The 26,571-nt window shown below is 40.4% G+C and overlaps 1 protein-coding gene across 1 annotated transcript in view; it reads left to right on the forward strand.

Moving 5' to 3' along the window:
• col6a3 (collagen, type VI, alpha 3) overlaps positions 1–17,536 on the forward strand; it is a 70,879-nt gene extending 53,343 nt beyond the window's left edge. The window contains exons 12-47 of the mRNA XM_048979949.1: positions 183–776; positions 1,099–1,710; positions 2,499–2,833; positions 2,938–3,016; positions 3,786–3,937; positions 4,124–4,216; positions 4,642–4,695; positions 5,450–5,521; positions 5,629–5,655; positions 5,759–5,803; positions 5,943–5,996; positions 6,187–6,249; positions 6,350–6,415; positions 6,743–6,796; positions 6,907–6,942; positions 7,156–7,218; positions 7,604–7,666; positions 8,011–8,073; positions 8,156–8,218; positions 8,597–8,647; positions 8,922–8,957; positions 9,091–9,153; positions 9,407–9,469; positions 10,224–10,256; positions 10,350–10,386; positions 10,639–10,650; positions 11,297–11,790; positions 11,907–12,009; positions 12,366–13,070; positions 13,206–13,314; positions 13,594–13,646; positions 13,870–14,133; positions 14,252–14,332; positions 15,335–15,385; positions 16,438–16,611; positions 16,865–17,536. Coding sequence (XP_048835906.1) covers positions 183–776; positions 1,099–1,710; positions 2,499–2,833; positions 2,938–3,016; positions 3,786–3,937; positions 4,124–4,216; positions 4,642–4,695; positions 5,450–5,521; positions 5,629–5,655; positions 5,759–5,803; positions 5,943–5,996; positions 6,187–6,249; positions 6,350–6,415; positions 6,743–6,796; positions 6,907–6,942; positions 7,156–7,218; positions 7,604–7,666; positions 8,011–8,073; positions 8,156–8,218; positions 8,597–8,647; positions 8,922–8,957; positions 9,091–9,153; positions 9,407–9,469; positions 10,224–10,256; positions 10,350–10,386; positions 10,639–10,650; positions 11,297–11,790; positions 11,907–12,009; positions 12,366–13,070; positions 13,206–13,314; positions 13,594–13,646; positions 13,870–14,133; positions 14,252–14,332; positions 15,335–15,385; positions 16,438–16,611; positions 16,865–16,905 — 4,958 coding nt within the window. The 3' untranslated portion in view covers positions 16,906–17,536. The remainder of the gene's footprint in view (positions 1–182; positions 777–1,098; positions 1,711–2,498; positions 2,834–2,937; positions 3,017–3,785; positions 3,938–4,123; positions 4,217–4,641; positions 4,696–5,449; positions 5,522–5,628; positions 5,656–5,758; positions 5,804–5,942; positions 5,997–6,186; positions 6,250–6,349; positions 6,416–6,742; positions 6,797–6,906; positions 6,943–7,155; positions 7,219–7,603; positions 7,667–8,010; positions 8,074–8,155; positions 8,219–8,596; positions 8,648–8,921; positions 8,958–9,090; positions 9,154–9,406; positions 9,470–10,223; positions 10,257–10,349; positions 10,387–10,638; positions 10,651–11,296; positions 11,791–11,906; positions 12,010–12,365; positions 13,071–13,205; positions 13,315–13,593; positions 13,647–13,869; positions 14,134–14,251; positions 14,333–15,334; positions 15,386–16,437; positions 16,612–16,864) is intronic.
• Positions 17,537–26,571: the final 9,035 nt, after the last annotated feature.

Here is a 26,571-nt window from a genome sequence, read left to right on the forward strand (position 1 = left end):
TAGTTTTTATATATATGCAAAGTAAATAGGCACTTTTGTATAACATATGTGGTTTTGGAGTATCGCAGAAATAATTGACCTCGTCAGATGCGGTAGCACTGTAATGTATATTTGCTTTTCAGTAGATATACTCTCTATTTTCAATGAATGAGTTTAACCTTTTAAAATTTGTGTTTTTTTAGTTCATCTTGGAAAAAGGGACATTATTTTCCTTGTGGACGGATCAGATAATGTTGGTGCCACAGGACTTGTACACATACGAGATTTTATACTAAAATTGGTCCAGAATATGGATATCCAGCCCAATGAGGTCCGTGTAGCTGTTGTGCAGTACAGTGACAAACAGAAGACAGAATTTTCACTGAATACACACCACAACAAAGATGCAGTGATAGCCGCCATCAAACGACTCCGCCAACTTGGAGGCCGATCAGGCTACTTAGCAGAAGCTATCGAATATGTGCTCCGGAATGAACTCAAGGAATCTGCTGGGCTAAGGTTTCCTGAGGCTTCCCAGCACCTGGTGGTTCTCACGGGTGGAAGGTCACCATCTGATGTCTCTCATCACGGGCAGCAGCTCAGGACTGCTGATGTGAACTGCATAGGGATCGGCAGCAGCGGTGCTGACCGGAGACAATTAGGTGACATCGCCAAAAATCCAAGCAGTGTTTTCCAACTGGACTCCTTCTCAAAATTACCTAACCTCCAGAGAAACGTCATTGATCTACTCAACATGACCTATTTAAGGGAGACTCCGACTGACCTTGATGTAACAGGTAGGTCTTCCCTTTATCTTTGTTGTTGTTCATACTGTAAATAAATGGCTGATGTAATCCACATAACCCATATCTACTCTGTGATAGTAGCTCCATCTTTAGTAAATCCAAACAACTGTCAAAAACTCATCAGTTATGAAGAAATAATGAAGATAAATATTTTCGGCGGATTCTGCTTTCCGTTGTAGCTGTGTTGTTTGTGTTGTGTCTGATACACCCAAATCAACTGTATTTGCAATTTACCCATGTTTGACTAACAAGTCACTATAAAAAACATCATATAGGCTACCAATTGTTCTTTCTTGATACTTATTTCTACCAGATGAACTAGCACCGAAGACTGCTGACATCGTATTTTTAGTTGATGGATCAATTAATGTGGGCCGGGCCAATTTCAAAGAAGTCTTGGAGTTCATCTGGAACCTCATTGATCTTTTTTATACGGAAAGAGATGACCTACGTTTTGGTTTGGCGCATTACAACACCGATGTGACAGATGTATTTTTCCTCAACACCTATAAAGACAAAGACGCCATCTATGATGCTATCCAGAATGCCGAATTCAAAGGAGGCCACAGGATCAACACCGGCGCCGCCATTACGCATGTGAAGGATCATCACTTCATTAAGGCGAAAGGGAGCAGGAAGGATCAGGGTGTTCCTCAGATTCTGATGATTGTGACAGGCGGCAGGTCCCATGACGATGGCAAGTCTGCTGCCTTGGCGCTCAAAGCATCTGATGTAAAAATATACGCGATTGGGGTGGGCAATATTGAAGATGAGCTCAACAACCTTGGGAGTGGGAGCACCATGGTCTCCAGAGCCAGTACCTTCCAAGGACTTTCTGAGCTGAATGAAGAGATCCTGGAGACGCTGCATGATTCCCTGAAAGGCGTTAAACTATGCATCACTGGTACACAGGAAATCACAAGGGGTAAGAGCATTTAAATCTTATCATTATAGTTGTGTGTGTGTGTGTGTGTGTGTGTGTGTGTGTGTGTGTGTGTGTGTGTGTGTGTGTGTGGATTAGGTTCATATTACATTGTGGGGACCAACATGCGTGACCATAATCAGAAGGTCGCCAGTTCAAACCCAGCCTCGGCACGTCTGTGGGTCCTTGAGCAAGGCCCTTAACCCCTAGCTCCCTGGGTGCCACACCAGGTAGCTGCCTTATTCTACAAAGAGCAAGTTGGGGGAGGCATAAAGACAATTTCCCTACAGGTATCAATAAAGTATCTATTATTATTATAAATGTCCCCCACAATGTAATTAAAACCTGTTTTTTGACATTGTGGGGACCATTTTTCAGGCCCCCACAAAGATCCGTGAATGCAATCAAAAACTAAAAGTGCCAAAAGTCTCATATTCTCTTTGGTTACTTATGGTTAAAGTTAGGGCAGCGTAGGGGTTAAGGTTGCCATGTTGGGACTAGAGATAGAGATGAATGGAGAGTCCCCACAAAGATATAATTACAAACCCGTGTATGTATGTGTGTGTGTGTGTGTATATATATATATATATATATATATATATATATATATATATATATATATAGACATTAATCCATTCATTCATTTTAATTTTGACTCTGTTCTAAAGCATAATGGTAGTAGGCTTTATGTTTTTTACTTCACTCGATTGAACCTTACGTTAATCATTAATATTTGTTTTTATTTCAAAACAGTAATTTATGATGCATTTCACTGCATTGTATGTTAACAGAATGCAACCTGGAGGTCCTGGTGGGCTTTGATGTCTCTGCACAGAACATTTTTGCTGCTCAGAGATCTCTAGAATCCAAGATGGACGCCATTCTTCACACCGTTACACAGATGCAAGGCATCAGCTGCTCCTCAGGAACCGCCCCCTCCGTCTCAGTGGGAATTCTAGCTTTGGACTCTGCCTCTGAACCAGTACAGTTTGATTTCACAGATAACCCCTCTCAACTTTTGGAGTCCTTCAAGACCCTGCGCTCCCGGGGGCCGTACATTCTCAATGCCAAGACCATTGATGCTTACAGCTCCATGTTCCGAAATCGACCCTCAGATACTGTCAAGGTGCTTCCAACTGAATTGTCCATATTATATTTCTCAAATGTGTTTTTTTTTTTTTTTAATGAACTGTTAAAAATGCTTCCTTTCCCCACATCCAATACCTGCAGGTTATATTTCACCTAACAGATGGTCTGGATGGACAGCTGCAGCAGATGAAGGAACGCTTGGAAGCCCTACGACATTCAGGTGACAATGATCACTGCGGATTACTCTCCCATGTTCCACAAAGTCATCTAATGCTGGAAAGATTGACATTTGGTCCTCAAGATATGTTGTAGTGATATTCCTTATAAGCACGCAGTAAAATAAAACCACATATAGTGAACATCAGCATCCAATTGTGATACATTCCAGACTCAAAAATAAGTTTTTAATGGAATGTGAATAGGAAATACTAATTTTATTGTATGCTAGACTATAATACAAGATAATTTATGTATTTGCAAAATAATTATTAAACATTTAAATTCATATTATTCAAATAATAAAATATATATATTTATCATTGTTCTTCACTTAATGTAAAAATATGTCCAGGGTTTTGAGGTTTAAACAATATAACTACTAGCTTATAGTCGTTTTTACAGGCCTACATTGCTTGGCGAGGACCAGCACTATTTTCACAGCAAACTGTACTTTCCACCCTCTGACTTTCATTAAGGGGATTTCCCAGCCAAGTGATACCCATTCAAGAATTTTGCAATAATAAAGTGCAAATATATTCAATCTTTATTGATTTTACTGTCCCTAATTAATCAATAATGTGTACAAAACTTATATCGGTGCAATGACATATATATATATATATATATATATATATATATATATATATATATATATATATATATATATATATATATATATACTACATTTGAGATATGGATAGACAGACAGATAGATAGAAATGCACAGTGTAATTTAGCTTTTAACAAGTGGATTTTCTGCATCTTTATAGGTGTGAAGAGCTTCACCCTCGTGGGTCTCGAGACCATTCCTCGGCTGGAAGATGCTGCACTCTTAGACTTTGGATTTGGTCGTGGTTTCAGATACAAAGGGCCTCTTCGTGTTAACTCACATTATTTGGAATACGAGCTTAGGGAGGAACTGGTGAGCAGGCCGTCATGAAATCACGCCTATGCTGACTTTCATCTGTAGAAGTGGAATCAGTAAAGGAAACTGCTAAATCGCCATAATTACCAATGGCCGTATTAACGGGTGTATGAATGTGGACATGCATCTCATTAAGTCTTGACACTGTGACATAATGACACTGGACTTTTCTGTTCTGATCAGGACAACATAGCTGAACGAGAATGCTGTTCTGTGCCCTGTAAGTGCACTGGACAAAGAGGCGAACGAGGAAGAGTAGGTCCATTGGGATCCAAGGTTAGTGCAGTTTTGGTAGTACTGACTTTAGGTACTTTCAGTGAGGAATATTCTCTGTAGAAACTGTTAAGGTCAGGAAATGCTACAGACAGACATTGAGACATTCCTCATATTCTGGAATATAATGAGCCATATGCATATCTTCAGGATTAAGAAATTATAAATTGGGATGATTTAGCATGTTCAAGTAGTTCTTCACTTATTCAGTATAAAAAAATGTCAGTTCTGGTACCTGCCTAAAAACTCGCAGTTATCATGCTTCAGTAAATCCTAGTTGAGAAGGCCTATGGTGAAACGTAATGAAAATGTTGACATGCAGCCAGGGTGGATGAGCAGGGACAAGGCGACTGACAAATCCTACACTGTTGCAAATGCAGTGAAAGTTTAAGAGAGACCCACTGACGGCCACCATCTGTTCCTACCAGGGCAGTCCAGGAGGCATGGGCTACAGAGGACATCCGGGTGATGAAGGAGGACCGGTATGCCTGACCAGCAGCAGCACTTTCCGTCCTGTTTATCCAAAATAGTGGACCCTCACTGCTTCTATAAATGTTCATAAAAATCAAAGGACAGAAATAAATTACTTGCAGCATAGTGTAATATTTATGTGCATTTATATCCAAATGTCATTGTACAGTTCTGTTGCCTCACTTTTAAGTTGCAGTGGGCAAAAGCACCTGCTAAATAAAATTGAATGCAATATAAATGTTAGATTTCACATAATCTAACACTTATGGGAAATGCTGTCTGTAAGCAAATCATTTCTACCTCAGAAAAAATGTTAAATTTGCCCTTCACCCGACCCTTACAATCAATATGCCATTGACATCGTATTCATTTCATTAAACACACTATTTTATCATCATGGGAGCAGGGGTGGAACTTTTTTTTTGCTACTAGCCAACTGGGCTAGTTCAGTTAAAAAAAAGAAAACAGGAATGTAGTCCAACATGCAATTTGTGGCTAGCGTTCCGTTTTTTGTACTCGCTCTTCGTCTACATGGCTCGCCTCAGGGAAGTGGGCGTGCTCCATTTCCAGCCCTGGATTGGTGTGTAGCTTTGCTAGATTTCCAAAGCTGTACATGATACAGTAATACAAAAGAAAGCTATAAGCAGGTCACTACACTTTATCTGAAGAATAATGTTACCAAATAAATACAATGAATTAAACCTGAAAGTACTATTCTCCCAGTTCATGCCATAAAATAATGTGACACCTCCCTCTGTCTGACAGGGTGACAGGGGACCTCCTGGTGTGAATGGTACCCAAGGTTTCCAAGGTTGTCCAGGGCCAAGGGGTACTAAGGTAAGTCCCTTGTAGCCAGAAGACTCTGGGCCAGATCTGATATTTTTACCATGCTTTTTTATGGAGAGTCTAAAACAGCATTAAAATGGTTTATCTGTTTCATACAGGGTTCTCGTGGTTACTCTGGGGAGAAGGTAAGGCATTTTAATATACATTAAAATATAAATATATTTATGAACTCGAATTTACAAAACAAAAACGATGCAAAAATAATCCTTTTCTTGTGTTTCATTTCAGGGTGAATTTGGTGAAGCTGGTTTGGATGGAATTATTGGGGAGGAGGTAAGCACTGAAGTCTTTTAGCTTTCCTGAAGTCTTTTGTCTCCCTAAAAGCAGTAAGAAGTTACATCCATGTTGGGAAAGATGGATCGGATGTAAGTTACCTGAGGGGTGGATTACAGGTTTCTCCTGTATTATCCAGGGAAAACGCGGAGTACCAGGTCCTCCAGGCGAGCGGGGCGGTCCTGGGAGTAGGGTGAGTTTTCTTTGTCTAGCTATCGCTGTGCTTTTTCCTGTTTACCCTGCGCACTCTCAGATGGGACTCAATCAGTCCGTGACTGTGTCTCCTCACTGTACTGAGAGGGACACTTAGTGATCTTATCCTGGACCCAGCAGTGGGTGAGGTTAGGAAATCTGTGTATCTTATTACACAATTTAATTTTTAGGGTCCTAAAGGAAACAAAGGACAAGCAGGAGACATTGGCGCAGCTGGAATCCGTGGAGACCCAGTGAGTATAAGCCAGTTACGTTGACTTCTGGCCCGAAAAGCTACAAAGACTTTAGACTTTCAGCAGTAAGCATTTAACATCCTAAATGTTATTGTTTTAGGGTCTTCCTGGGGTAGATAATACTCAGAGAGGACTCAAGGGAGATGCAGGAGATGTGGGACCAGTGGTAAGTATCCTTGATTAACTTTTTCCACAGGTGTCTACTTTAATTGGTCATGGCATAGTACTGATCACAACTAATGACAAACCTCTATTTTTGTTGTTGAAGAAACTACCTTTCTAGCTCTAAAATTCACACTTAACCACCCCAAATCATCCCAGTTATGCCAGTATGAAAGTACTTTTCAGAGCATTATAACTGCATTTCATAGAATTAGCCATAGCAAATAACTGGCTTCTTTAAAACAGTAGAAATTTACAGAAATGATGTTTAAGGACGTCATTCTTATCGTGATTCCGATGACCTCTATAACTGCCCTACTGTTTTTACCAGGGAGATCCAGGGCCAGATGGTGTAAAAGGCCCCCCTGGTGAAGACGGCAGAAGGGTAGGGCTATGGTTCTCCGTATTGCCACAAATGTGACCTTCCATGCCATCGCAGAACCTGATTTCATTGTCTTTTATTTTTTGTGTGACTCATATTTCTCCCTGAATCAGGGTTCCAATGGACGGCGTGGCTCCCCGGGACAACCTGTAAGTGGCTGCTATGTTAATGCCAGTAAGGCACAAATACTTTCGCTCCAACAGTTCTCCTTATTTCTGAATATAATGATTCGCTAAATCCCTAACTAACGGTCATACCAATGCCTTATCCTACCCTCCAGCCACACAGGGTGTCGTCTTTAAAATGGGAAATGAATTTAGAATGTCTCAGGCTTGAGCTATCTGCCTGTATTTGTATTCCAGGGAGCAGCCGGACAGCCAGGGACAAATGGAGATCCCGGAGAGCCTGGAGTAGGGGGCTCTCAGGTCGGCCTCATTGCCTGGTGCCTAATGTTTGCTTTTCTGTTTGGCCAAAACACTGTTCCCTCTGACTGTTCCTGGGTGAAGCTTCATTGTTCACTCAATTTAATAATGAACCATAATGGTGGTCATATGTATGGTGGTTGTGTGCAAAAAATATGTGTAAGATGACGTTATTATTATTCCTTTGGATTTAAAACATGCTGCTGTTCTTAGTCAAAACACAGTCTAAAATTTCAGTGTATAAATGGAGTCATGCGTGATTAGATAATACTATTACTGATTGGTTTCTCTCTCTTTTTTTAAATTATTCCTACACTCCAGGAATGTGTATTTGAACATAAAAACCAGAGTTTGTATGGTTCTGACCAGGATTAAATGTGTGTTCTAGGGTGCACCTGGACCCATCGGAGCCCCAGGAATGCGTGGAGAGGATGGGAATCCCGGGCCTAGGGTAGGGCTTTAGCAGCTTCACTGCTTATTATCAGGTGCTAGTCAAGGGGCTTAAGTGAGATCTGTAAGTAGTGATAACAGGAATAAGCATTAAACTCAGCAGTGAGGAGACAAGGGGAAGTGACCAACAGTCTTTGCATAGCATTCAACAGTCCTACCCACTAGCAGCGTGAGAGATTTATTTGTGAAGAAATGCATCATGGGATGAAACATTCACATGATAATACAGATAGGGGATGCAAAGCATCTACGATAAGTGAATATATACACAGATACTTTAAATATAAGTGTTAATATACAACTTTTTAAGATAAAAGTTAAGAGGATTCTACTTGTCCTAAACAGGGTCCAGGAGGTGCACAAGGACTCTCCGGGGATAAGGGCAGAAGGGGCGCCACAGGCCGCAAGGTAACGGTGATGAACCTGTATAGTACTGCTTGGTTACACTTGGTCGGCTGAGGTTGCTGACAGCCACCGGACCTCTCCGCAGGGTGAGCCAGGAGAGCCAGGACCCCAAGGAGACCGTGGAGCGTCAGGTCCGCTAGGAGAGTCGGTGAGTGGCCAAGGCTCAGGTCAAGCAACAAGCTGACAAAATACCAATCTCACTCTCCTGTTATGGCAGCGTAACAGCTGTATGTATGTCCTGTTGTGCAAAACTCATAAATATGTACAGATTCATAAACACAATATTCTTCTGCAAAAAATGGATATTCTTTGCTGTTCCTTTGTCTCTTTTTCTCACTAAAATCAGAGACTTCCTAAGGAGCTTTAGTGCCTTCTAATAATTTTAAAATTTGAAGGTGACATGTGTGATTAGTTTCAAGATAACCAGAATCATTTTTCAGGGACATAATTCTGTAGGAGCTGAACCTACAGTTTTCTAGGTAGTCCTTACAGATTCAATCATGGACATGCCTCTTGTTTATAACAGGGAGAAGATGGACGAGATGGGTTTGGAATTCTTGGTCCGAAAGGAAGAAAGGTAAGATCCCCTTTAGGTTTCAGTGACAACTAAAGTAACTCAGTCTTCCTTTTAGTGCTGTAGTGAAGGATCAAGTATGTTCATTGAAGTGTGTACATACCCACATTATAGCGCTGTGCTCAATCAAAGTAAAATACCAAAAGTAAATACCAAAGTAACCTTGGTACCTTGGTACCTCTGGTCCTATGCTACTACTGGTCATTATTTATCAGAGCATAACATAACTGGAGTATCCTTTCTGGAGTATCCTAACTGGAGTATCTTTTAAATGCAGGGTGATGATGGCTTCCCTGGATTCCCGGGACAAAAGGCAAGCCAGTTGTTTCTTGTGAATGTCTGCCAAATTCTTTTGGCACCGTTTAAACGGCCCTTGTGGCTCCATCCAGACTCTTATTTGCCCCGCGCTTTCCCCATGTTGACCTCTGCTTGCCCCCTCATCAAAGGGCTCAGCAGGAGACCCAGGGTCTAAAGGCGGCCCAGGACCCAAAGGAAACCGTGGACAGCGGGTGAGTTATAAAGTGGCCCCCATTCACTCTGTTCTGCACCTGAGAAAGGCTTCCTGAGAATACGCTCGTAAAAATTCCTGCATGTGGGGTTTCGTCTGACATGCCATCAGGCCGGCTCACTAACTTGCTCTTTTTATTTTATGTAGCTGGTCTCGTTTGGCTGAGATATGCGACAATACTTGGCCTTAGTAAATAAAAGCACATGTGTTTTCACTGGAACGCTATCATAAGCTCAAATATTCCACTTCTTTAGGGAATTGCGGGGAATGCTGGACCACCAGGTCAGAAGGGAGACTTTGGAAATCCTGGACCTTCTGTAAGCACAATTTTTCAGGACGCTCACAAAACACATTAAAATATTATAAAACATGTATACCGTATATATAAATATCAATAAACAACCACACCGTGAGACTTGTCTGTGGATGGGCAGTTAAGGATGTTTTTGATCACTTTACACAAGAGCACCTATTTTGTGGTTGGGGTACAACAGGTTTACCTACCCATCATGATGTGCTTGTCATTGATTCGGTAACACTTTAATTAAAGCTGTCATTTATAATTCATTATGGATACCTTCATAATGCATTATAATAGTCAGTGTAAGATTTAATAAAGCACGACAGTATCTTCTATTGACAGTCATAAGGCATTATAGTGTTGATCATAATACTTCATAAGCTCCAATGAAGCTGTCATCTATAATGCACTGCAGATTCCATCATAATGCATTATAATAATCAGTATAAGAATTAAGGATTCTTTGTACTGCATTATGAAGGTATTTATAGTACATTATAGATGAGAGATTTATGAAACTTTGATAATGCATAATAAGCATAGCTATAATGCTTTTTACAAATATTTATATCAATGTTTATAATGCCTTATGAACACATTATAATGTATTATTTATGTGTTTACAGAGATTGGTCTGAAGTAATAATAATCATTAATAATTTAAGTAGTAATTCAGATTAGTTTTCTTGTATTGTATGTAGGTCCCTTCTCCACAGAAGATCTCTTAGCTGTTCAAACATGATGTAACCATGCTTGTGTTTTTTGTCTAGGGGTCGAAAGGTATACGAGGACCTGGTGTGGTGGTATGTCATTACTTGCTAATTGTAATATTTAGATAAATAGTTTTAATTCATCATGTGATGCACTGGAGTAAAAATATGTTGCTTTGTTTTCAGCAATGTGACCTGGTCAAGAAAATCAGAGATAACTGTCGTAAGTGTCAAGAATATGAATATCGCTATATGTAATACAAAGAAAAACATATATTTAAATATTACTACAAATCATATGTTGACTGGTTATTGTATATCGTTATATTGAGTTTTACTTTAAAATAAGATCGTCATAATATTGATAATGTAGTAGTATTAATCATGTGTATGTAACAGAGAGAGGGTTAGACATGATGCTTATACACAACGTCTAATGCCTGCTTGTTGTGTTTTGCATTTCAATCTTTTACAGCCTGCTGCTATGGTGAGTTGTGACATGGTGAAAACTGCAGTGTATAAATTACAAAATGACACATCAATATAACTTATGTGCAGTATTGATAGTGGTCCAGTGTCATTAAGCACCGGGCTACAGTCAGCCACATGTAGCAGAATAAGAATCAGATTGAGGTAAGAATGGCTGTACTATTAGGTGTTATGGCGTATTTGCCTGTCCCCCAAACACAGGCAGTGCTCCTTTAGTAAACAGAGGGCAGCAGTCACAAATAAGGATAGATGTCAGTAGTGAAGGAGCTGTCAGTAGTATGGATAGTTGTCTGTAGTGAAGGAGCTGTCAGTAGTATGGGTAGCAGCTGATAGTAAGCATAGCTGTCAGTAGTAAAGGGATGTTGTTCATAGTAGGAGGAGTCAGTAGTAAGGACAATAGTCAGCAGTGAAGGCAGCTGTCAGTGGTAAGGCTAGTGGTTAATTGGTATTAAGGATAGTTGTCAGAAGTGAAGGAGCTGTCAGTAGTAAGTGTAGTTGTCAGTAGTGAAGGAGCTGTCAGTAGTAAGGATAGTGGTCAGTAGATAGGGTAGCTGTCAGTAATAAGGGGAGCAGTCAACAGTAAGGATAGCAGTCTGTAGTAAAGGTAGTGGTCAGTAGCTAACTGCAGCTGGCCTCCTCCACAGGGGCTGAGGAATGCCCCCGTTACCCCACGGAGTTAGCGTTTGCCCTGGATGCCTCCAACGGCGTGAGCAGCACCGCTTTCAGCAACATGCGGCAGGCAATGCTTGGGCTGGTGAGGAACATCACCATTGCCGAAAGCAGCTGCCCCCGGGGGGCACGGGTGGCTGTGATACTCTACAACAGCGACGTGTACACAGAGGTGCGCTTCGCCGATGCACTGAAGAAGAAGAGCCTCATCGAGCTCCTGGAGGGGCTGCAGGCACCGCTGACCAGCAAGCATCGTAGCCTTGATTTTGTCATGACCTTCTTGGCTCGTAACACCTACAAGCGCATACGCAGCGGCTTCCTTCTGCGCAAAGTGGCTGTCTTCTTCGTCAATGGCGTCACACGGGCCTCTCCTGCCCTGAATGCTGCCGTGCTCCGCCTCTACGATGCTGGGATCTCGCCACTGTTTCTCACCAACCGCGATGACCGCGCCCTGTCCCAGGCCCTGCAGGTAGCCGGACTGGGATGATGATTCCAGTAAAGAAACATGCTGTCTCTTCATTCTATGAATCTGTGTTTCTTTGTTCGTTGAGGATGTTGATAAATCATACCTTCTTGTTGTAACAGATCAACAACACAGCAGTGGGACAGGTCATAGTCCTACCCCAACCTGGAAGTGCCCAGTACAACTCAGCAATAAACAAGATCATAAAATGTCACATCTGTCTAGGTGAGATTTCTACTGATGGCTTTACTAGTGGTGGCCAATAGTGTACTTGCCCTTTCTCAGACGAACTAATTATTACTGAAACATTTATTTGTACATCCATGAATGTATTTTATATACACTTACAATTTTTAGAGATTGAAAAGCTTTATTCAGTTGTTGCTCCAGTTACTTATTTAATCATCCAATGTATAATATTTGTAATATTCTTTGATTGTTTATAAATATTACCACCAATATTTATGTAGTAATTTTTAAAGTATAATGCCAAAAACAGTAGATGTTTCCTCAATTTTACCCACTGATATAGCATTCTAGAAGTTCTGTTAGAACAAAACTAATTCTCTGAATTCTTTCAGACTTCTGTGCACCCGAGCAGATTTGTGATTACATCCCCCCACAACCAAGCAGAGACAGGAGGTCGTCCACCAACGACGTTGACATTGACATTGCCTTCATAATGGATAGCTCTCAGAGCACGTGGCCCGTTGTGTTCACTGAGTTGAAGCACTACATCTCCCACATCATTGACCAGCTACAGATCACTTCGAACCCCAAGGGCTCAATCCACCATGCTCGTGTAGCTGTGGTGCAGCACAGCCCATACGAGTTCAAGCCCAATGGAAGCGTCGCACCTGTGCAGGTGGACATCGGTCTGACTGACCATAGCTCCAAAGAGGACCTCAAGCACTTCCTGCACACTAAGGTGCTGCAGCTGGAAGGCATGCGTGCCTTGGGCAGTGCGATGGAGTACACAATCGAGCACATCTTTGAGAAGGTGCCACACCCACGTGACCTGAAGGCTATCGTGCTCATGGTGACCGGCCCCATAAGTGCCCAGGAAGAACAGAGATTGGTGCACATTGCCACAGAGGCCAAGTGCAAAGGCTTCATCATGGTTGTCCTAGGTGTGGGTGAACAGTTGAGAGCAGACGATTTCCGAATCCTGAGCCGATTGGCCAGTGAGCCGACCAGCGTCTTTTTTAAGCGAATCGAAAGTTCCCCACACTTTAATGACGAGTACATCCAACGCTTCGGCCGTCTGCTTCCCAAATACCTCACCAGTAAGTAGAGATTCAAAGTGGCACCAGAATTACTGCCACAGATCCATAGGAACAGCAGTTTATGTGCTTTCTGCATGTCTTTCAACATGACACTGAACGGGACTCACACTCATCTGTCTGCATATCCTTCTACAGCTGACAATGCCGTACATCTGTCTCTGGAAGTTGCCAAGAACTGCAAATGGTTCCAGGGTGACCAGTCTACCAAAACGGCCATCTTACAAAATCAGGAGCAAGTTCCCATGTGAGTAAAGAAGCCATTTAATATATTTACACGCCAATTGTCTATCCCAATTGGCATCCCATTGTCAGCATTTTCATATTTTGTAGACATCATATCACTTTAAAATTCTGCTGCCCTTCTAACATACTTTCTTATATTTCCAAACTGCACACATTTCTTAGATCTTGCAGCCAAAATATGTATATCTTGAAATTATTATTTAAACCAATTGTAATTATCAGAAGTATCAGAAGACAACACCTTGATTGATGTTTTATATTTGCAAACCTGTTCTTGCAGGAATGACCAGCTGCAGCATGAAATCCAGGCTGATCAGTCAAGGAGGCCAAAAGGCAAGAAATCTAAATAGAGCTTCGGATAAAGTGGATTTCATCATGATTTCCAAAACGTTTTATTAATGGAAATATGATGGCGTTTTGGTATTTGACCTGAATATAACGTCTGGCTGTAATTTGTTGCAGATTTTCTGACGCAGATCCATGTCCCATGTTGATTTTTCTAGCTGTGTGGGAAAGTCACCCATTCCTTAGGCAATTCCTGTTTGCTTCCCCACAGAATGGCCAGCAGAAGAGCTGCACGTGGGAAATGTTACCTCCAGCAGTCTGGTGCTTCGATGGACAGGTCCTCATGCTGATAAGGAGGGCGAATTCCACGTCATCGTGACCCGCTTGCTGGACCACACCCTGGTGCTAAGGGAGAACATCACCGGCACAGAACTCCTGCTAACTGGCCTGGAAAGCTCTCAGAAATACCACGTAGTGGTTACCACCAACACTCATGGCCAAGATGGGGCAGTCTACAAGGGCATTGTCAGCACCAGTGAGTTTGTGACATACTGATGACGTTTTTCTTAAGCTCTGATTTGCCTTGGCTGGTTGACTTGGAGAGCGCCACCTGTTGGAGGAATGAGTGATAGCATGTTCTTCTAACCCATCAGAAGCAGCACAGAACAATGTGGCCGGGCCAGTGGGGATAAAAGTTGATTCACCCACAACTCCTTTGGAACAGCCAGAGATCGGTGAGAAGACTGCTTCATGCTTTGACTAGAGATATTTACATGTCTGTCAGTAACACTGCTAAAAGAGATGGTTTGTCACTCATTACATTCATAAATAGCATAGAAAATAAGTTCAGCAACTCCTTCACATTCGCATAGGCTTTGTTATGAAGAAAAAATGAGAAAATATGCAAATAATCCTCGGGGTCCGTAACCTCAACTCATAACACTCCGCTCGCTTGAATGAACATTAACAAGTCAATGTATTACCATTTTCTAAAATAGCAGTACTGTATTGAACATTTTGCATGTTAAATTGCCTTTTATCTAGAGCTTTTTGTATAATTTACAAGCCATCTAAGCTATGCCCCTATATGTACAAAGTTTCTACCGTACACACTGGGAGCACTATGGGTTGGACCCATTCTTAAAAATGCTAAATTATTGGCACTGAAAACTGAGTGAGGCTTGGTCCCAAAACAAAGATGTGTGATACCCAAGTCAACACATTAAATATTAAGATGTAGTGCACTTTCACTTAAGATTATTACAGCATGTATTAATAACATATATATATATATATAAAACATGATTTTATGTGATCAGAATCATTTTCACTATTGTTTTTGACCTGCGTGTCATGTTGGAGTTTCTGTGATCTTTCAGCAAGCTCCAAAAATATTTCCGTTCAATTGTCCACGGACAACTCGCAACTAACCGAAAATGCAAATGCAAAGTCGGTGAATGTGAAGGGTTTACTGTATAAGGTATCAAGTTTACTACCAGAGGAGCTGTGAAACTAAAGGGCAGACCAGAGCGGGTGTGTGGAACACTGAGGCGTATCAGAAGTGCATCAGAAGAACGGAAATGGGCTTTTGCAAAATCCTGAACCTGAAATTTTTTTGTCCAGTGAGGTATTCAGGTTAGACCTGGGCTTAGGCTGCAGCCGCTGCTTGTCGTCTCTATTTCTTGGCTTCCTTTGAGCCCTTAAGCCTTAATATTTATGCCTGTCTGTGGTTGCAGCTCCAGTGCAGCAACTCGGAGACAGTCAGACGGAGCAGCTGCCCATGCCAGGTAAATGCAAAACTTCAGCTGCAATGCTGAAAAATGAGGGGATTACTCCATAAATTCCCTGATTTTTAAATGATTTACTTGTTTCCTTAATCCCTTCCGTGGAAAACGCCAAATATTCCTCTATTTAAGTAATATTATTTATATGTTTTATGAACTATAAACTTTACATATTAAAATATTAAATATTTTAATATTTTTTAAAATAAACATTAAAATGGAATGATCTGGCAAAATCTGTTCCTTGAAAATAAATAAAATCGCCTTGCATATTCTTGCCAAGGGATACGTAAACACAAAGCGCAAATCAGAGAGCTTTTGGGCCCCATTAGCTTTTGGCAGCTGGTCATGTGACACTACAGTTTATCGAGACAAAAATAAATCTGTTGCTGGTTTCTCTTACGTTGAATTATTTAGCAGATCCTTTTATCCAAAACAATGTATCATTTAGAAACCGCGGTCAGCCAGTTACCTGAGCAGTCCAGTTAAGGGCCCAGCGGTGAAAACATTCTGCCAGTCACAGGATTTGAACCATCATCTAAACTTTCAATCATAGGCATAGCATCCCCCCCCCAAAGCATTAAAAGAACGATTCTGCAAACTTCTGTGTGCTAAGGAATGTATCAATAATACATGGATTCGGCTTAATAGGAGACCAGGCACCATCCAGCCTGTAGCGAAAATTCACTTCGCCCAACCCACCAAGTACTGGGAAGCGCAGTGCCTGTCCATCCCGCGATCGTGAGCCCTCATTTCAAGAATCACATCAAAAGCCATCTAAATATATTCGCGAGTAAATGATAATTCCTTTATTTGCACAAGCATGTTGGAATTCTCGTCTTTGCTTACCTCATCTTGCTCTGCATTGCTCATGGGTCACAGAGCAACAGCTCTGAGGCTGGGAATTAAGGGCCTTGCTCAAGGGGCCACAAATGTGTGACCGTTCTGAAGGTATAAATACATGCTGCATTGGAGAGGACCATCAGGAAATGGCTTCTGTGTGTACTTAGCCTGTCACTGCGCCCGTGTGACTCTCGCTTTCCTGTGACCCAAAGCGAACAGCATTTGCCAGCTTCCCAAGGAGGAGGGCACCTGCGCCACGTTCATCCTTCAGTGGCACTTTGACTTCCCCAGTAGGAGCTGTGCTCGCTTCTGGTACGGAGGCTGTGGAGGAAACCAGAACCGCTTCGAGACCCAGGAAGAGTGCGAAAAGGCCTGTGGGACAGCAGGTGAGTTCTGGACTACCCAAACCCAAACCTACGTTCTAATTCAATGCTTTTATAAAATGTGTATAAAACACTGAAAAAATGCTATAAAAATATATATATATAAAACACAGACTCTTTATTTTCTTTAAACCTGGAAGCATTATTTAAAAGTTTTTAAAACAGTATATCCTTGGTTTTAAGCAGTCAGGAAATGTGATGAATGTGATTTTCTGGTGAATTGATTGATAATATATACGGTCTGTCTTCTACACAGCGCCTTTCAATCAAGGACTGGGAGAAGCTGTAAGAACATAGGGAAGAGAGACATGAACAATCAGGTTTTACCTCTGCAAAAAGTCCAGTAAAAAAGGTGCAGCAAAGCGATGTTGGTGGCACTGAGACGCTCTGAGATCTGTCATCGTATCGTCACACTAAGCAAAGAAAATCAACAACCTGATGCATAGTTATCAAACTGGTGCTATCTTTTTTTTTTTTTTAATTTTGCAGTGGATGTATTAAATTTACCTGGTGTGTATTGTGAAGTGTATTGAATTTTATAAAATAGTTTGGAAATAATTTTATACAGTTTTTCCCACAATTAGTCGTACGAAAATAACCAAAAGTAACTACAGACTTACAGATGACATCCTGTTTGGTTCAGGTTTATTTCACCGAACACTCTTTCTGGGTCACCCAATGCTTTAACATAATTATCCACACTGATATACATTTTAAGCTAGTTTACATATCTCCATGTGTTAAAAAAAAAAAGACGACAGCCATTTTGTTCAAACACAGTGGGCAAACTTCATATTTTAAGTGCACTTCAAAACACACAGTCCTGTTCATACAAGACGGAATGTACTTGTCAAAACTGTTGATTTTTTTGTTTGTTTTATTACTTTGTTTCAGACTGAGGTGAGGAAATAAAAATGCTTTCTATTAACGTGCCATTTTCCAGTGTTTATTTTAAAGCAGCACTCTATCACTCAGTTGACAGTAGACTTTTAAATTTATTTCCTGTTAAATGGACACAAACAAGAGTTTTACTCTTAAGCTTACCACTAAAACAAAAGACTACACTACTCAGAATCCATATTTGATTCCCTGTGGTATAATATCCTCTATGTAAGAATGGCTTGCTTGTTTGCTAGTGTGCAATGTTTTATATTGCATGATTTTTATCTGTCAGGTAGAAGTACTGTATATGGTGTCAGTTAGCAGCACTTAGTAGCATCATTTTTAGGAACTCAAAATGGAACCGTTAATAATGATTTGTTAGTCTCCAGTTCATTCTGATTTTCATTGTACACCACTGAAGTTAAATCATTGACATTTTGGTTTTGTCAGCAGTGACTTTTCTAACCATGAAATCATTTAGACTCTCTGTCTCAGTGTTTCCCAGTCGGCTCCTTGGGGATACACTGATAGTCCATGTTTTTGCCCCCTTCCAGTTCCCTGCCAGACGGTCCACATTTTTGCTCCTCCTCCTCCCGATTAGCAAAAATGTGGACCATCTGCAGGTTCTGATGACCGGATTAGGAAATGCTCTTCTATCTGGTCTGGATCATGTAGGTTCTGAGGGCTGGAGGAGTTTTGTTGGTTGTTGTTATGTTTCAGGTAGGGTTTCCACATGCCTGTCCTCCAAAACTGACACGATTGTGTGTGGTCTCCTCCACCATATCACAGACCCCCCCCCAGAATACGTACTGGGATGGGTTTACGTATTAAGCTAAAAGTAAAAAGCCCAAACTGTCATTTCGGTTCTGTGCTAATCCCTCTTCTGTATAAATTGTTAATGTTTGGCTTAGCTTTAGCAATTGTTTATCAATATATCTCCCTGAGGATTATCGAGGTTTATTTCAGTTTTTTTTCACTAGTCGCAGAAGTTGGTGGGAATCCATATTCTTTGTAGTGCTAAGCACGACCAGGGGCCCTAGATAAAGCCAGGCATGAAAAATTTAGCAAAGGATGACCACTCTAAGGGCTAATAAACGGCAAGATTCCCCACAAAGGAAAAGCTAAGAAATCCAGGGTCGTCTCACCCTGTGAGCTGCAAGTTAACAAAGGAGTAATTTTATATCAAGCATTGATTCAGGCTCATATTCAGCCCTTTGATTTCTTCCATATGTGAATAATGGTTTTCACTCTTCATAACTGGAAGACTTTTTCGGATGAATCGAGCTTATGGTGCATAAAAATACATTTCATACAGTGTCACACAGCAACAATCTTTACGGGATTCTTATAATGTTTTTGTCAAAACAAGAAAAAAATTTATATTCAAGCACAAAGCAAAATAAATACTCAGGGCTGTATAATAAAGTTTACAAACCTGTATCTAAACTGGTCACTTTTAACTTAATCTAATCCATTAAATCACACTCATCTTGTTAAAAGTAATAAGTAACAGATAACCTGCCTATCACATTTCCTACAGGGATGCAGACTGACCACAACCATAAATGCTAAAGTGAATGAAACAGAGTTACAAGTTATTCCATGATTGTTTGAATACATACATGCTTTCCATTATTTGTTTTTTTTACAGTTGGCACCAGATGTTCAAAGAGAAATATACTGGATAAAAGAAATCCGAGATGGGGGGACGCTTATTACATTAGAGACGTCCTCTCAGGCTTAAATCTCAACCTACTCAACTCTGACATTTTCTAAATGAATCATCAGTTGGTTAAATACACATCCTATGTATAATTAATCTTGAATTGCTTTTTGAATGTTGGACGTCCACAACTGGTTTTTTAAAATGACAGCTAAATTTGAGAAGACTGAGAATGTGGTTCTTTTGCTACTGATTATTGGAGTACAGACAGCTGATGAGATGGGGTTGAACCCCCGCCTCAGCACATCTGCAGGTCCTGGAGCAAGGCCCTTAACCCCCAGCTCCCTGGGCGCTGCTACAGGTGACTGCCCTTCACGGATAGCTTTATTCTACAGATAAGAGCAAATTGAGGGAGGCGTAAAGACAATTTCCTTAAGGGGATCAATAAAGTATCGATGATTATTATGATTGTGATGACGATCACTGATTGGCTGACATGGTGCTTAAGGTAATCCCCTGTGCTGATGATAATTGTGTCTCTGGTGCACTGACACAAAATACACAATGAGAGCAATTTGTAAATACTCTCGCCAAAACCATAATCTTCAGAAGTACAGTAACTTCTCACGAATGTTAATGATGTCACAGCACTTAGGATAACTGACACCACCAGGACTGGACTGGAAATAAAAGTCGGTCCTGACTTTGGGGTCCCCCATGATGAATATTGCTAAGCGTGTAGGTGGGGGGGTCCAGCACACAAAGCCACTGGCCCACTGGGATAGCGGCCAGTCCAGCGCTGGACACCACAAAATTTCAAACGTCTCCACATTTCCTGCTCTACTGTGGATTTTCTTCAAGGTCAAGTTGAAGATGCAATCATTGGGTTGGGAATAATGCATGTTACAACCAAGAAAATGTAGCCTTAATTACAAAATTAGAGTCATGCATTAAGTAAGTTTTTCTGGGGGAGTGAAAGCAGTAATATGATATTATGATATTATGAAGAGCTAAAGTGCTTCCTAAAATTTGTCCTCCAGTTATTGGCTTTAGATGAAACATGATGTAAAGTCAGATTTGCCATGTGAAATGTTCCAGGGATGTTTGGAGTCAATTGTGTGTTTGCTTTGGGTAAAGTACTGCAGAAAGTGGAGACCAGTTACTGGTCTCCAGATTGAGCAGAACGTTGGCTCTAATAGGCGTGATTCACCCAAGACACAAATCCTACCACTGCCAAACAGTACAGGCCTAAATGGAGACATTATATAAACAACTGTGGGCTGAGTCACAGCACAAAATGTAACCAGGTGTTTCTCCCTAAATCCCATGGGATAGAAGTTCCATTGTGGAACAGACCGATGTACTACACATACTGAACACACACAAGACTAAAACCGATGTACTACACATACTGCAACACAAAAGACCAAAGATCTTGAACGGAGGAACAGAGCAGAATTCAAGGAAAAATGCCACACTTGTGACAGGACAGATTTTTTTTTCCTTAAATATTTATGTTCAGTGTTATTTATGGATCAGCATGAAAGAGACCAGGCAATAGCAAAAGAGTGAAATGAAAGGTGCACTGTCATCTTCAAACCAAATACTGAATATTGCATTCCATTGTCAGGCAAATATTACTTTTTAATCAATAACTGACCAATTGCAGGGAGACCACATATTACATAAATCATTAATTCACCAGTACATTCTGCTGAATGTTTCCGCTGCTGTGACAATGTAAAACATCAAGTGGTGCATTGAGAAGAGAGGATGTGTTGCTCCAACGCATTTAAACATGATAGCCAGAAACATGCTTTTGCTTCATTGCAAAATGACCAATGTGGTTAAAGCGGGTTTCAAAAGATTCTGTCGGTAGGTCTTCAAAATCCCAAGATGCTCAAACTTTACCAGAACACTAGTGAGTCACTGGAAAATATGGTCTCCCAAGTATGTTTCATTCCCTGGGAAAAAATGGTCCATTCTTAAAAGACTAGCCACACATGAGAACTTGGGAAAATTTTGTCATTTAAACAGCATACACCATTTAGCCCTTTGAGATCCTGGGATGTAAAGGGCATTATAAATAAAATGTATTATTATTTATTATTATTACCATCTGTAGTTCCTATTGAATAGTATAGTAGTCTAGTATGCCTATGGTATGAATTTATTAATTGTCATGTCTTACCTGAGAACAATTCATTATTTTGGTGATCTTTTCTCCCATTGAAATTCATACATGATAATGCAATACATAAGGCTAAGAATCATAGCAGTGTGAGACACTTCAGTGGCATGAACTGATATAGATCTTTTGAATAATGTCCCAATTTTACAAAAGAGCAAAACTGAACACTAAAGATTACAGCTTGCTCTGTAGTCAGAGAAAAACATCAGTTTGAGTGTACAATCTTTATCTGTGCTTTCATACAGATCTAAGCCTTCCTGTTCCTCTTAACTCTTGGAAAACAGAAAACAAAGAAACCTGGAAAGAGTTGCTGTGATGCTCTAACTCTTTTTAATATCTTAAACTATTGTAATTTACCCAGTTTACGCTCTTTTCTCTTTGTCTCTTAAGAATAATGTGTTGTTATTCAATGACATGTGGTTTTGATGAGCTGTTTGCACAAATGAAGGCAATGTGAGGATCAGAACTTGAAAATGCTTTTACTGAATGTTTTAGTATGTAAAATGAAACCTTAATGGGGGGGGGGGGGAGCACATGTAGTCTTATAAACAGTGAATAGAACACAGGCTGTCATTGTATGCTGTTAGAAGTAAGTGCATTGGGAATGGGAAATAAATTGTCGGATAACATTTCCCCACAAAACCAGCACACATTTATTGGAAGTGGTAGTGGGACCATTCAAATCAAACTGGCTTTCTAAATAGGTCTTTTTCTCTGACTTTCCCATCATTTCTGAATCAATTAAGCATTATATTCAATTTGAGGACTATAGACACTCAAATTCCAAAATTTAAAAACAAGCTGAATGCTGAAGAATCTTTCAGATCTTTTATTCATAGGCATAAAACAAAAAATAAACCCACAAATTTGACAAAACTGGTCATGAAAACTTCTAAGTAGGAATCCAAGACGTTTGTGGTGGCACGTTCTTCGTGGCCGTCTTAATGAGCTTCTTTCTGGTAGTAATCATGGATGTAGTGCTATGAACATTATTTGCCACACTAGCAGTTTTTGGACATTATGCCTGGATTGGAACTTCTCTAAACCATGAAAAATTACTATTACGAGAGCATATAGCCTTTAAGTCGTAGTAATTCAGTAATCCATTTCAGCTACCTTCCATTTTTATTCCAGTCAAGGATATGATCATTAATTAATTTATTACCAAATTCCATATGAAGCAACATCTCCTTTTCATCATACTGTATGCATATTTTTTTTACATGTGGCTTAATATATTTCTTTTATAGTGTTGCTGGTATGATCATTACACCACAACAAAAAGTTGTCGAAAGCCCTGACTTGAAATTAGACTTTTTCTAACTCAGTTTCATCTGAATGATGTCTATTGGGAATTAAATCTAATCTCACCTTGAGTTCTTTTAAGACCATGAGATCAGATGAGTGGTGTGCAGATGAGCTGACATCAGACACACCATGGACGAGTGACGGCCTCTTAATGTGTGCGCTTCCTCAGGTGTGAGTCTGCTCATGCCATCCGAGCCAATGTAGTTGCGTTATTCAACAATCGTGACCACAGAGTGTCGATCAGTCATCACATACCACATTGCTGTGGCATGTCAGCTTGCCTGCCAATTTGACTTCCCTCCTGATTTCTTAACAAATCTTAATGAAAACTGTCAAAAACTGTATGGGGAAAACAAGCATAGCCGTTGACAGAGAATCAGTAGCTTGCTCATGTCTCCACTATTTATATGTTTAATAAAAATACATGGTTTTAAGTTTTCATTATTTTTAAATTAAATATGTATGTCTAGCTTGGTAGGGTGTTTAAGCTTCGGTGTGCAAATGGCCTTTGACTAAATACTGTATAAACACTACCTTTTGTGGTTTCCTAATTCCACAAGTCTCTGGATTGTTTGGACAGTTTATTTAAGGACAGGTGATATTATCAGCCATCAGTGGCTTCAATTGCACAGCCTCCAGTTAGTACCCAGCAGGGTGCCACATGGCTCCGTGTTAGGCCCAGTATTGTTACTGCAATAATACTTCTGCCTAATTAAATATTTCCACATGTGCATTTTGCCCACTGTAAAAGTTTAGAAGTGGTGGAGTTTTATTTTGTATGAAAATGGTAATCTATGACAATGACAGGAACATTGTTTTCCGAAACATTTTTCCAGCTGCAAGACAAAGAAACAAATAAGCTTGATTTGGATTATTTATTTATTTCATATTGTGAAACAATAAAACGTTTCTTCTTCGAGGTAGAATAATGTATTTTTAGACCAAGCAGGGGCTGGTTATAATTATAGTTCTCTGTCTGTATCAAACATAGATTGTCTTTGAAGAGAAAACAGATCTCTGAGCACATTGTTTAAAAATATTGAAATTAAAACATGCTTTCCACAATTGAACATCTATGCACTAGTTTCAGCTGTTTTTTTTTCTTTTGGGGTGTTTGAGCTAATTCCACAATGTCTTCTGGTTTAAATGTGAAGTCACACATACCTACATGGTATAGGCTACAGTCACATTTAGTGGTTATTTACTGTAATGCAGCGTTTAGCTTGAGGGATTATATAATGACATTGTAAATTGACTGCGGAATTCTAAAATGTTCTGACTCTGTACAGACACCTTTTCCAGGATACACCTCTGCATTCATGATGCACAGTGGAAACAAACATGTAAAAATCCCCTCTCCCACCCCCATTTGTGCTAACAGGCTTTCTCTTTGAGTTTGTCCTGCTGCACAGTCAGCCTGGCTACAGTTTCTTAAAAATATGCCAGCTTTTACAAACCGCCCCTGCCAAGCAGAGTAACATCAGATATTAGATGCAATTTCCTTTTTCAATGCATGAATAAAAGGACTCAGTGGCAGGGATGTGGCGATGTGAAGCCAAGGTGCCAAGTGGGTGTAACAGAGATGGAGAAAAGTAAGCGAGTAAGAGCCAAGGCAGAAAGAAGGCAGCTGGATGGCCTGGCACAGGCACGATCTACCAGCACCCAAGTCCTGTGGGCAAACAAGCACAATTTGTAACAATTTGTGTTCAAATTGAGGCAGTCTTCTGTACTTAGTGGGGTCTTCTCGACCATGACACTCTTGACTGTAAGCCAAAGTGTGGCTCAAGGCTGGTTGGGGACATGTAGCACGGTGGAAAATGATCAAAAACCCCAATAGTACTCAACAAACCCCAAAAGTACCCTTGGGTTACATAGGTATATGTACAGACCTACGAGCTTGGACATTTACAATGGCACTTAAGTTTCATTTTAGTGGTTTTATGCATCATGCCAACAGAAATTGGTTCTAATTCATTTCTGTTTATTAATATACACAGGTTTCATTTATCTATCATGGACAAAATGTGGAAATAAATGCTAAAGTAAATGTAATGTAGGTATTATTATGTTATCAGAGTTGGGTAATTCAGGTCCAGATAGTAAAAATCCAGACCGGGATTTTGTTTCAGCCAACCAGTTGAGTACTCTGTGATTGTGACTCTTTATGCTGAGCTAGTTGGTTGAAACAAAATCTTGGTCTGGATTTTTACTCTCTGGCCCGGAATTACCAAACTCTGGTTATAATATATTAAATATATTGACACCTATCAACCTAGTGTTATTCCTTGGGGCGTCCTCTGATTTACAGTAATTAAAAACACAATAAGCATACAGTTTTATGACATGAGAAGCATGTGACTAAATCAAAGACAACTTCATGCTCTTGCAGTATTAAACGTTTAACAGGAATCATCAGGCTGGAATGATTTTTAATCTGTAAAGGGACGCAACTGACTTTTCTTCGCGAGGTCCTACAGGATCACATGGTGCTGTAGCTGTACGGCCTTCATGTTTGCTAAGTGGTAAAATCTGTGCATGTACAGAGCAGCCAGCCTACTGTACTGTGGGCACAGGCACTTGCTGAAGCTCATGCTTTTCCTACTTTCTTAGAGAGTATATTGTCTGCACCAGAATGTCAGCCGCCTCACACCTATCAGACCGACATGAAGATCAGCGCTTCCATATCTGGAGGCTGTAGTTTCGGCAGAAAAAGACAGATCTGCTTTTGGAGGGGGAGTTATTTAGGAGTCGGGGAAAAGGGAAGCATGGGGTTAACTCGCAACTTGGTACAACTCCCTGGAAAATCCCCCAGAGAAGCTGCATTTTGTATCCTGCTGAAAACTGAGATTTTAGGGCGTGAATCTTGCATCGTTTCACTTTCAGTGCAGTAACCGTTACGTCTGTTTCATATTTAGTGCCATGGTATCTTTCTCTGAGGATGTAACTGTGTGACAACGGCATAGAACGACACATGATGTCATATGGAAAAGATCCCATGGACAAGACCACCCAATATCTGATACTCAATCTAGTCAACAAGAAAATCTTTCATTTAATTGTAAAATATACGGAAAATGTGTGCTATTTACGAGTTCGGATACTAAAATCAATTAAAAGGAAATCATAACATAACATATTGTTTGAAATGAGGCATGGAGTCTCTTTCCATGTTATAGCAATCACTGAAATGTTGCTTTATGTAAATATTATTCCAATTACTGCAATTGTCTTTGCCAGCTTGCTTCGTTATGGAGGGTTATTATCCATAACTACACTGGATCTATGTAATGAAACATTTTTTAGGGAAAAGATATGTTTATGGAACATTTTCAGAGCAGACTGTGCCGTCATTTATTTGGTTCTTGGTGGTATAATGTAGCAATTAGTACAATTAAGTAGCTACATGCAATTTGTATGAGGTCCATTGGATCTGTTGTTTACAATCCTGGCAGTTTTCCTTTGTCACCCTTTGATCTTCCCCGTTGTGGGAGAACTTCATATGTTTGCTGTCTAGTCTGCAATCCAGATTTCTTTCAACACTGACAGGACATTAGTTTAAAAAAGAGAGAGGGGATTCAGGGAGAAACACTTTCTTCATTGTGACCTTTAATTTGGATGTAACAACAGACGATATAACATCTGAGTGATTTTTGAGCCTCTCTCAGCGTAACTGTCTCCCATGGTTTAGTCAGCAAAGTTTTGTACAATCCCTCCAAATGAAAGTCATCTGCAGTTGGGCATCAGGCATCGCTAGCTGGTGAAAAGGTTTGGCGCTACGTTGTTAGTCTCTTTCTGCTCTGCAAGAGTAGAATTTGATGATATTCCGTGTCACACTGTTTTCCATTTTACAGTGCTGGACTGTGGTTCTATCCCTCTGGGCCTGTGATCGGAAGGTGGCTGGTTCAAAGCCAGTCTTGGC

The sequence above is a fragment of the Brienomyrus brachyistius genome, chromosome 16 (genome assembly GCF_023856365.1).
Source record: "Brienomyrus brachyistius isolate T26 chromosome 16, BBRACH_0.4, whole genome shotgun sequence".
NCBI classification, from domain to species: domain Eukaryota; kingdom Metazoa; phylum Chordata; class Actinopteri; order Osteoglossiformes; family Mormyridae; genus Brienomyrus; species Brienomyrus brachyistius.